We start from the raw sequence: 12,656 nt of genomic DNA, 5'->3' as shown, positions 1-12,656 counted from the left end.
TGCACAATAGAATTGCTTTATTCTTTCCTAATTAAATATGTTAAAGTACAAAGCCAAACAGCAAGATTTGTGGATATTTAGGACACATGTCATATAATTTCTGAACAGAATCACTGTGAGCAAGCTTCTTCGTTTTCTGAACATTTTTACTTGCATCTACCAGATTAAATCCCTTCTAACTGATCACTCATAACAGGTAGCATACTAAAAAGGCTGCAAAGGGATCTCATGTCTATGGCAAATCTTAACTTTACAGCTATTTTTTCACGGTGAGATATTTCACTTGACACTATTAGGTAGTATTTACAGTTTACAGTTCACACATTTCACACAATGTTTAACAAAACACACACAACTGACCACCTAAACTATACAGCATCTACATATAAGATGAGTGCTTAAGCTATGGAAGGACACTCCTAATCCACTGGAACAACATCCATATGAAACTTCTCTGTATTCATGTTCTCTGTGAGGTATTTAGAGTTAATGTGACTGTGCCCAACACATTTCTTTTTCAGAGGCTCTGTCTTGAGCCTAAGATTTAATCAGCTCAGACATGACCTCCTCTGGTGCATTGACATGGTTCTGCACCATGACACTGGCGGTCTCTGTTCGACAGCTGCGTGTTGTCCGGAAGGTTCTCATGTGCCGCAGCTCCAGGTCATCCTCCTCTGAGACCCTGATGAAAGGGCACCAGCGGAACGCTCGTCGGAAACCTGACCGGAATCTGAGGAGAAGCAGCAGGCGTCTGTTCAACAAAATACTGTATTTACAATCATGTGAAAAAATAAGTACACCCCATGGAAATTACTGGGGGGGTTTTACATACTTGGACAAGCAAACATTTGATCATCTTCGAAACAGTGACAATTAATAAGTATAGTATAGTATAGTAATGAGTATAGTTGATATACTTGAACAAACCCACAAGGGTTTGTTGTGAGCTATATGTGTGTGTATATATATATATATATATATATATATATATATATATATATATATATATATATATATATATATATATGTGTGTGTGTGTGTGTGTGTGTGTGTGTGTGTGTGTGTGTGTGGCTCACAAAGGTGCTCTTTATGAGATAAAGTTTGTAAAGTCAAAATGTCTTCAGAATAATTGTCTGAGCATGTATATTTTTAAGAATATTACTTTTTTATTGTTTTCCCCCCAACATATATACTGTATATAATCATAAATATGCACAAGACAATGTCAGTTATGGGATTAATAACACATCCATCTATCCATCCATCTGTTCAATTATGGAGTACAGTGTAGTTCAGTAATGAATTGTTGGCATTATTGTAGACTAATTATGTAAACATTTCTGAACATGAATATGAATGTTTTGTATACCTTTGGTTCAGGCAGCAGTATATGATGGGGTTGTACATGGTGGAACTCATAGCTAACCAGAAGATGGCCAAATAGACCTGTTGGATGTAATGCTGGTTGTATATATCCTTCTTGAAGCTACCCAGGATGAAGTAGATATGATAGGGGAGCCAGCATATAGCAAAGGTTGTCACCACGACGATCATCATCTTCACAACCTTTAATTAAAAAAAAAAGTATGAGTCTTTCTCCACATGGGTTGCATAGAACTAATACTATTGATAGCAGTCCTATTTGTGGCTCCTACTACGTTAAATTTGTCTAAGATTAATGTGAGGATGGTAGATGTATTGCTCTGACCAGCTAATGCCCCATATCTGTCTGCAAATGCTGTCAATCATGCATGTCTTCTTGAATATCTGGCCTTGGCAATTTTACCTGTATTTTACTTATTGAGGTTGATTCAGCACTCAATATCATTAAGTTGTGTGGTTACATCAGGCAAGAAAGAGAAAGAGATGTGACATTGGCTCCTGCTTGATTAAAATGAAACCCTGCACTCACACTGGCCCTTTACAGATAAGGTTGGACACCCGTGCCCCATGGTAAGGGTGTCAAAAGCTCAAAAATTTCAAATCCAGAAACAAACTAAGACAAAAATACAGATATCTGAATACCTACACTCCTTTGAAGGACAACAATGTACATATTCTGAACAGCTTTGTAATGGGTTTCTACCTGAACGCTTTTTTTTAATAAGAAAAGGATTTTTTATATCCAAATTATAATTGTTTAGGGTGCTAAACTTTTTAGAATATACTAACATTCCTGTCCTGACATGTTTACCTCAGCAGTTTCACACCAATTTGGGCCTCTAAGCTATTTCATCTCATGACATCACAGGTCTGGGAACAAAAGAGAGAACTTCACCAGAAATCATGAACTCCCCAGATAAGTAGCAAAACATCTTTATTACCTAAACACAAGGCCAATTTCCAAGACTGTCTAGAGTTCCCAACTTTCTTTGACAAGACCTACTACTGCAAATATCAAACATATTAATATTAGCTTTCTGTGTGGTTGTACTGTATGAATTTGGATTTGTACGTGTAAATTAATGGGTGCATGGGTGAGTGTGTTAAATCTGACCTTGCGCTTGGCCTGAATCTGGTTCTGGTAGTGGTCTGATGCCTCTCCTGGGATCTTGCTGCCCCATAGTCGTTGGCCCACCATACTGTAGGTCACTAGCATCACCAGCAGGGGGAGCAAGTAGATCAGGATAATGACAGCAATCTGATACCTGTAGAGGTTTGATGGGGCATTGTTATTTTCATGTATTTGTGTTTTGTCTACTTCAGTCAAGAATAAAAGCGGTCAATGAAACTACTATGTTTATTATGTAATAACTAATGAATTATGCCCTATTCTTATACCATTGTCATTGAAAGGGCAAAAACAAATCTCCATCATAGGCTAAAACTACATTTTTAAAGGAAGAGCCCCTCTAACCGTGTAATTTACTCCAAATGAATCATTATTGCCAGTTATTCAGCTTTTCACCTTGAAGCAAATTTTTCAGTAACAAAAGTGAATAATGAATAAGGTATGTATTTATGAAAGTGAGAAAGTCTAGGCCCGCCAAAGGTTCTGGGAATGCAGGGGTTAAAAGTTCAATGTGTTTATCATAAATATTGCATTTAAGGTATTACATATTTGAACAGTCAAATAATTTACCCTAAGATACTTCTCATAATCCAACCTGAATATTTTGCAAAAACAAATAATTTCCTACTGTTTTTCTTTTTTGGGTGGGGCGGGGTTTTTTTTGGGGGGATAATGCGTTTGGTCTTTCTTACGAGAGCTGGTGCTTTCCGCCATAGTCATCAGGCCATTCCACCATGCAGATTGTGCGGTGCGAGTAGACCTTGGTGCTTGAGTAGAAACACTGAGGGAAGGCCAAGGAAAAAGCCACAGCCCATATTACACCAATCACTACTTTGGTGGTGGTAGAGGACAGTCTGGCCCTCAAAGGGTGGATAATGGCCATGTATCTGTGATGGTAAACAAATCACACCTTACTAAACAGATAGAACATAACCCATGCTAAAGACAGACAGATTGATGTCTCAGTCAAATTCACAATCATACTCTGAAACGTCATATGTTCATTATCATTTCAAAATCAAACATAAACCAAATTATATGCATTTTTATAAGTACAACTAATCAGTTCGTGTCAACTAGGCATCAGTAATTATGTCAACGCTCTTCTGACAAGGTGGCAGAAAATCCAATAAGAATTGCTGTGATATAACTTCAGACTAAAGAGGCTTCTGTAGAGTATAAATATTTAATGTAAAACCTCATTACTGACATTTCTAAATGGTTACTAATTTATATTTCTAATTTCTAATTCCATTACATTTCCTTGTCCTTGTCCTGAATGGGGTAATATGCAATAAGCCAATAGCAGAATATATATTTTGGCCTGTAGAAGGCTATAAATTGCACACTTTTCCATTACATGTGCCAGTTGTATTACCAGGACAAAAAAGGCAATATTTGTATAGAAGCAAGAACCAGAAGAGAAATAAGGTAATGAAACAATGAACAGGACACACACACAAACACACAAGCACACACACACACACACACAAACACACACTCCTAGAAGGCAGACAGTAGGGAGATGGCAATATATTATTGCTCATAATAATACTGGTATAACTTTAAAGATGATATGGTTTTCCATATCACAATGTTGTGACATAAGCAAGGTTCTACTAGTCAGGGTTCTACTAGTGTTTTGCTTGTATATACATCACGTCTATGCCGGAATCTGCGTCAAACTTCAGCTCCTAGAATACAGCACAGATTAAAAACATGCAAGCCAAGGATTACAACACACTGCCATCTCAAACACTCTCACGTTCACGTTCAGAGCCACGCATATAGTATATATGCACACTTAGTTCACACTCACTTCGCAAAGTATACGCTCTGTGTTGATTTTCATCAGTTGTTACCAAGCCTTTTGATCATTGATTGCTGTCCTGGTTTTGATCTGGTTTCTGGTTTCCTCGACTTGCTCCTGTCTGACCTTGTTAATGCTGTTTGTTGATCACCTGACCTTTGCCTGTACCTCTACCTTGTTTTGAATCTCGCAGCAGGAAACTGTGGCTTGTGGCACATGGCTGCATCATTGGAGAACACCATCAGCAGATTGACCAGCTCACCTTGCAGATGGCACAGCTCCCATCAGGTCTATGAATGGTGACTATTCAGTCTACCACGTCACTCAGAGCATAGCCCGAGGGATCCCGGCACACACGAAGATTGCTCAATTCATCAGTCTGCTTACTGACAAAACGCTGGCCTGGCCCACAGCAGTGTGCAGTGTGGTCACAAGGACGTATGAATGGGGCCTTTTAAGATCCTCTTCCTCCATGTGTTTCATGAGTGTTTGACCATTCTTCAGAGGGTAAGGAGATTGGGGAGCAGCTTCTCACCTTAAAGCAAGGAACCCAAAGCACTGCAGAATTTACACTCAACTTATGCACGTTGACAGCGGGCACTGAAAGATGCCTACTACCAAGATGCCTACTGCCAGTGGTAGTAGGCACTGAAAGATGCCTACTACCTTCTCACAGAGCTTGCATGCTGTAATGACCAAGTATCTCTCGATGCACTGATCGACATGTCCATCCACCTAGATGCTCTCATCCATAAGCGAGACACCATAAAAGCGAACATCTCCCCTATGCCAGATCTACAGATCATAGAACCCATGCAGCTGGTAGAAGTAATGCTGAATGACATGGAATGCCAGAGGTGATGTTGAGAGAGACTGTGCATATACTGTGGTAGTCCTCAGCACCAAGTAGCACAGTGTCCATCATGTTCGCAGGCCAGAGTTCCCCAGTCCAAACTTTGGTTGGAGCATCCATTGGAGGAGCCCCCATCACACATTGTACTAAGCCCATTACTTTCATAGACATTGCATCCACCACCATAGAGAGCGCTGAACCTCAAGCCCACATGGAAATTCCCACAGAGTATAATGAATTCATTGAAGTATTCAATAAAACCAAAGCCACTGGGCTCCCACAGCACCATATGACTGTGCATTCGAGCTCCAAGCATGAGCTCCTAGCATCCTCTCACAATCGTATCTAACCCCTGTCTGCCAAAAAGACCTGTTAACCTCTGCCCCTCATACCACACATGTTAATCAAACAATTTAAAAACATGTCTCTCTCTCTCTCGCTCTCTCTCTCTCTCTCTCTCTCTCTCTCACACACACACACACACACACACAATATAAATAGGTAGATAGATAGATAGATAGATAGATAGATAGAGAGATAAATAGATAGATAGATAAACACACTTACTGTTCACTTTAAGATGAGATAAGATAAAATGTACCTTTATTAGGAACATCTGTACACCTGTACATTAATGCAGTTATCCAATCAGCCAAACACGCAGTAGCAGCACAATGCATAAATTAAGCAGATACAGGTTAAGAGCTTCAGTAAATGTTCACATCACACCTCAGAATGAGCAACTCAAATGAGTTTGCATCAGAAGGCTAGCCATTACCGGCCGTCTTCTTCCTCTCCAGATATCTGTCACATAGGTTTCACGTGTTTGTCAAACATCCAATTTTTCAGATTTCTTTACAAGAATAATGTGTCCCCAATTTTTTGATGCAGAACCATTATCAGATATGTTAATATTGAACACTCAAGTATATATTTCAATGCTCTTCTAATCTTCTAATCTTATGAAAAAGCACATACATGGCCCCTTGTAGTAGTGCAGATGCAGGCATTATATGTAATAAGGGACACCTTTATTTAGTATTTATTTTTATTAAATATTTTATTGGTTTATTTTAAATATACGTAGGCAGTTTTTTCATCACTAAAATGATTTGGGCATTACTAATGTAAACAAATTTCCTGTAGGCTAGTAATTTCTATAGTACACGTATGCCTGTAATTATTTTCTATAGTGTGCTAATAATATATATTTTATATTTTATTATGCAATAGTATTATATTATAAGGACTCTCAAACACTTGAAACAGGCATCCAAAGAAAAAACATCTTAGTAAAGATGTGCCATCATGAGCCGCCAGAACAGCTTCGGTGCTCCTTGGCTTCCATTATACAAATCATTTGAAGTGGACTGAAAAGATGAACATCGTTCTTCCAGTAAATATTACTTCAGGTGTTATGATGATGGCAGTGAAAAGTTGGTGAAAGTAAAGCCGATAGTATATGATTTACATCATTTTCAACCTTATCAAACCATTCAGTGTCCCCTTGTGCCCTGTGGATTAAAGAATTGCCATCCTGGAAGAGACCATTCCCATCAGGACAGAAATGTTTTATAATACGATAAAGATGATCAGTCACAAGTATTGATTTGTAGTTACTCTTCCCTCTAAAGGGACAAGCGGACATAAACCAGGGCAAGAAAAATACACGAGAACCACAGCATAGTGGAGCCGTTGGCTTTTCCTTTCATTTGTCACTCATCTTTATTTTGTGTCCAGATGACCTTTTTTGTTTTTAAAAATGCAGGTGGACATAAATGATAGCCATGATATTAAAACAAATAGCCCCTGACACAATGATTAATTTGGCTCATTATTTCATGTACTTATTATATGTTGTTTTATATTATTTAAATTATGCAAATATTACTTTTAGGATTATATTTGTGCGCATTCAAGCCAATACTAATTTATGGAGGAGAAATTAGTCAGTCAGATTAGGGTGTGAACAAATTAACAATCTGATTAGTGTGTGAACAGATTAACAATCCGATTAGTGTGTGAACAAATTAACAATCCGATTAGTGTGTGAACAAATTAACAATCGGATTAGTGTGTGAACAAATTAACAATCCGATTAGTGTGTGAACAAATTAACAATCCGATTAGTGTGTGAACAAATTAACAATCGGATTAGTGTGTGAACAAATTAACAATCGGATTAGCGTGTGAACAAATTAACAATCCGATTAGTGTGTGAACAAATTAACAATCCGATTAGTGTGTGAACAAATTAACAATCCGATTAGTGTGTGAACAAATTAACAATCGGATTAGCGTGTGAACAAATTAACAATCGGATTAGCGTGTGAACAAATTAACAATCCGATTAGTGTGTGAACAAATTAACAATCCGATTAGTGTGTGAACAAATTAACTTCAGATTATGTTTAGAGGGTGACTAGTGAAAACATGAATCCAGCACTACACCCTCTCTGAATTATTAAGTACATCCTTTTTTATTATTATTTTATTTTTTTTTAATTTTATAGGTATATTATGGTTCCACTACATCTTATATTGAAATGAGAGAAGTGATGTATACAGTGATTACCTGTCCACAGCAATAGCAGCCATCGAATAGATGCTGGAGAAGACGGCAGTGATGGGGATAAAGTTCTGGAATTTGCAGTAGCCCAAACCAAAGTACCAGTCGTTGTGCAACGCGTAAACGAAATTGAAGACGGTGTTAAAGGTGGCCATGGAGGCGTCGGAGAAAGCCAGGTTCACGATGAAGTAATTAGTGACCGTCCTCATGCGTCTGTGCGCAAGGATGATCCAGATCACGGTGACATTTCCCACCACAGACACCAGCACCACCAGAGAGTAGGCGAGCGCCCACAGAGCCACTTGCCACGCGGGTTGCGCGAACAGGTTGGTGGAGGTCTCGTTCCCATCATCATCATCTCCGTCGTTAAGCACTGATGTGAACGAGAGCGGATCCGAGGTCGCCTCCATATCAGTCACCGCTGGCTCTCGGGGTCCCACACAGATCAGTGTTGCAGGGTATTTCCAATAGTGGCAATCACGAATGCAGCTGAGACTGAAGATATGCAGGGCGCACGGGCTGAAAACGTGTAGCAGCTCATTTCCCCCTCACAAAGATTCATTCAGAACTTGAAGAGATGGAAAAGTGAAATAAGGTTCAGTGCGCCTTCTCTTGTCGAGCAAGTCTGTGGCACCTCCTGCAGCTTACTGGTGCGCAATTGGCCAACATGAGTGGAGATTCTGGAGACGTGTTTGTGTGTGAGTGTGTGTGTGTGTGCTACTTTCAATTGAGAGTAGCCCAATAGCTGTTTCCCAATTTAGTGATACCAGTTATATTGGAATTTACATTTACATTTACATTTATTCACTTAGCAGACGCTTTTATCCAAAGCGACTTACAAATGAGAAAGATACAAGCAAAGCGATATATCAAGCAGAGAACAATACAAGAAGTGCTACCATACAAGATCTATTAATTGAATTCCAGAAGAAGCAAAGTGCAGAGTAGAGGTGTAAGTGCATTTTTAAAATATTTATTTATTTATTTATTTATTTATTTATTATGAGTTGGTTAGGTGTTCATAGAAGAGGTGGGTCTTTAGCTGTTTTTTGAAGATGGTGAGAGATTCTGCGGTCCGGATTGAGATTGGAAATGCATTCCACCACTGAGGAACAGTTAGTGTGAAGGTTCTGGAAAGGGACCTTGCGCCACGCTGAGTTGGAACTGCTAAACGTCGGTCGCTAATCGATCGCAGATTGCAAGAGGGAACGTAGGCCTTCAGGAGAGAGTTGAGGTAGGGGGTTGCTGTTCCAGACAAGGTCATGTAGGGGAGCATCAAGGCCTTGAACTTGATGCGGGCAGCTACAGGAAGCCAGTTGAGGGAGATGAAGAGGGGTGTGACATGGGTCCTCTTGGACTGGTTGAAGACGAGGCACGCTGCAGCATTCTGAATCATCTCAAGGGGTTTGATGGAGCTGGCTGGGAGGCCTGAAAGCAGTGAGTTGCAGTAGCCCAGTTTAGAGATAACAAGAGCCTGGACTAGAATCTGTGTAACCTGTTTGGTGATGTAGGTTCGGATTTTCTTGATGTTGTAAAGGATGAACCTACAGGACCTTGCAGTTGCTGAGATATGGTCTGCAAAGGTCAAGCCGTCATCAAGAATCACCCCAAGGTTCCTGGCCGTCCTGGTTGGCATGAGTGTGAGTGAGCCGAGCTGTACAGTGAGGTTGTGGTTGATTGAGGGACAGGCTGGGATGACGAGAAGCTCAGATTTTGCCAGGTTTAAGATGGTTTTCCTTCATCCAGACCGAGATGTCTGAAAGGTAAGCAGAGATGCGTGCAGAGACGGATGGATCGTCAGGCTGGAAGGACAAATGGAGCTGGGTGTCATCAGCATAGCAATGATATGAGAAGCCATGAAACTCAGTCACCTGCTCTAGAGATGTAGTGTAGATAGAAAAGAGGAGTGGACCCAGAACTGACCCCTGTGGAACACCAGTTGTGAGTTGCTGAGTTTCAGAAATACCTCCCCTCCATGATACCTTGAAGGATCTGTCAGAGAGATAGGATTCCACCCAGCGCAGAACCGTTCCAGTGATGCCCAGGCTGGAGCAGTACCATTGTCTTATGGGATAACGCAGTATCCACAGTGGTTCCATACTGCAGAATCTCGGCAGAAGCAGTAGGTCATCTGGGTTTTTCTCGCCTACTGTTTTATGAATACTGAGAATTCGGACATACTACATCTTTGGTGTATTGCTTTTTGCCTACTGTGTAGTAGGATAGTAGGGATATTCAGACACAGCCCATGTTTTTGGGAGGTGGGAGGAAACTGGAGAACCCAGAGAAAACCTACATGGACACAGGGTGAACAAGCACAGGAAATCCACACAGACAGTAATCATGATCATCATCATCATCATCATCACAAAATGCTATTGTCCTGGGGCGATCTATCCATATTTACAATTCATTCATTCATTCATTCATCTTCAGTAACTGTTTCATCCTGATCAGGCTGGCAGTGGATTGCAGAACACAGAGTCTTTCCCAGGAACACTGGGCATTCGATTGGAATATACTGTCTATAGGATGCCAGTCTATCTCAGGGTATCAAACACAAGCTATGTTCAATATCAGAGTCAATTAGATTGGTGCACACATTGGTTTATATGGATGGGAGTCGTTGTGGTTTCCTATTTCAACAGACACTTTATATAAAGAATATGATGTGAAATACAATTGCTTAAGGGCCTGACAGTGGCTCTATGACAGTGCTGGGACTCTTCCAGTCACAAATCTAACAAGTAAATCTTACTGTTTTGCAGTGAAAACATAACTCACAGTGATAAAGCAGACAACAGCTTTATATTTTAGCAATAAACAAAAAAAAATTAGTTATTATTTGGGGATCTTTCTTCATATATCAAGTCCACCAGTCCCCTGCACTCACAAACATATTCCTATTTAATAACTTGTTAGTAACTTCCTGTTATTTTGCTTATCATGCCTGGCAATATATGCGTGTATATATATATATATATATATATATATATATATATATATATATATATATATATATAAATCCAGTGTTAAATACTGTAGACAACCCTATAGGATTTCTAGAGTAATTGTGTGAAATGAAAAGAAATACAGCTTATAGTGATGGGCAAAGAGCGCGCAGATGGAGAACGTCTAGCAATATTGAGTGGTGATAACTGTCATTTGATAATATGCCTCTCACTACACCTGAGACCCGACGCACCTTTGATTTTTCAGTCTAACATCCTTTGCTTTTTCAATCTGTCATTTTGGGTCACTGTGATTTTAGCACTTTATTTTGGTTATATCATTGCTATTCTTGTTATTATGACCAGTACATGAGCTATATCTCTCTACTGCACAATGCCGCAATAGAGAAACTATAAACCCATTTTTATCACATGCTCACATATTAAATAAATATTTAATGACAAAGAAAATGCTAACAATTTAAGAAGGACTTTGAACAGACCAATAAAAAGCATTTTCTTGGTCCCAGTGTTTTCTGGTGACCATTTTAAAATTTTATTAAGGCCTGCTGCAGTTTCTGGATGACACTTAAAAAATCTATTTGATCCTTTTCCACCCATTAAAAATGAATAATTCACATCTGTTGGTAATGAAAGGTTTTAACAAAAGGTTAAAAAATGTTTTTTTGTAACATTCTGGTTGTTTTTTTTAATTTTTTTTTTTTATATATATACCTTGTTGCAAAAATGATTTGTATGTTTATAAGGAATTAAATAAATATGTATGTTGCCTAGATATCACAATGTGTAAGTGTGGAATGAGTTGCAATTTTATTAGTTACTTCATATTTACCTTTATAGCATTTATACTCAGTATTTGAGCGATTTCCCTAAGATTAAAATGACTAGTTTATTAATTAATGTCATGTTGTGCTTTTTAACCATTTACTGTTACATTTAATGTTGTGGAATTTCTGTGAAACAAATAAATTCCTGTTATGACTTATGTTATAGCTGCTATAAATAATTGTTGTCACCAATCTAGTTTGTGGTTAATAAGGGAAAAATTGCAGCTTGTCATGTTACAGATAAAGCAGCAAACACAAAATCCTAACATTAATTCCCATCCCAACCGAACATAACAGTCCCATACCCCAATCCAACGTAACAGTCCCATCCCAACCGAACATAACAGTCCCATACCCCAATCCAACGTAACAGTCCCATCCCAACCGAACATAACAGTCCCATACCCCAATCCAACGTAACAGTCCCATACCCCAACCGAACATAATAGTCTCATACCCCAATCCAACATAACAGTCCCATACCCCAACCGAACATAACAGTCCCATACCCCAATCCAACATAACAGTCCCATACCCCAACCGAACATAGCGGTCCCATACCCCAACCGAACATAGCAGTCCCATACCCCAATCCAACATAACAGTCCCATACCCCAACCGAACATAGTGGTCCCATACCCCAATCCAACATAACAGTCCCATACCCCAACCGAACATAGCGGTCCCATACCCCAACCGAACATAGCAGTCCCATACCCCAATCCAACATAACAGTCCCGTACCCCAATCCAACATAACAGTCCCATACCCCAATCCAACATAACAGTCCAACACACCGTCGGGAGGAGGGAGGAAAAAAGGGGGGGGGGGGATTGAAGAAATTAGGAGAATGCCCCCCCCCCCCCCCCCCATATACAACCCCAATTCCAAAAAAGTTGGGGCAGTATAGAAAATGCTAATAAAAACAAAGAGGAGTAATATGTAAATATACTTTGACTGGTATTTAAACAAAAAATTTAATAAAAAAAATAAAAAGTTGGGACGGGACAATTTAAGATGTGACAAGTTGAACAGGCAGGTTGAAACAGGTGAGGCAATCGTCTAATTGTAGTATATAAGGAGCTTCCATAAAAGGCCTAGTCCTTGAAGAGC

At 39.4% G+C, this 12,656-nt stretch overlaps 1 protein-coding gene across 2 annotated transcripts; it reads right to left on the bottom strand.

Annotated features, from left to right (window-relative positions):
- Positions 1-8,446, bottom strand: tacr2 (tachykinin receptor 2). 2 transcript variants are annotated; one of them, XM_017464080.3, is made up of 5 exons: positions 7,751-8,446; positions 3,205-3,399; positions 2,498-2,648; positions 1,370-1,566; positions 1-751 (listed from the first exon to the last, which is right to left on the bottom strand). In XM_017464080.3, the coding sequence occupies exons 1-5, from the start codon at positions 8,152-8,154 to the stop codon at positions 538-540; spliced, it is 1,161 nt and encodes a 386-aa protein (XP_017319569.1). In that variant the 5' UTR covers positions 8,155-8,446; the 3' UTR covers positions 1-537. The 2 variants fall into 2 exon arrangements, with proteins under 2 accessions (XP_017319569.1, XP_017319570.1); XM_017464081.3 differs by having other exon boundaries at positions 1-730; positions 7,751-8,444.
- Between the last annotated feature and the right edge of the window lie 4,210 nt (positions 8,447-12,656).

Source organism: Ictalurus punctatus, chromosome 3 (genome assembly GCF_001660625.3).
Source record: "Ictalurus punctatus breed USDA103 chromosome 3, Coco_2.0, whole genome shotgun sequence".
In the NCBI taxonomy this organism is placed as follows: Eukaryota; Metazoa; Chordata; class Actinopteri; order Siluriformes; family Ictaluridae; genus Ictalurus; species Ictalurus punctatus.
The sequence above is the reverse complement of the archived record's forward strand: the minus strand, read 5'-3'. Positions and strand labels throughout refer to the sequence as shown.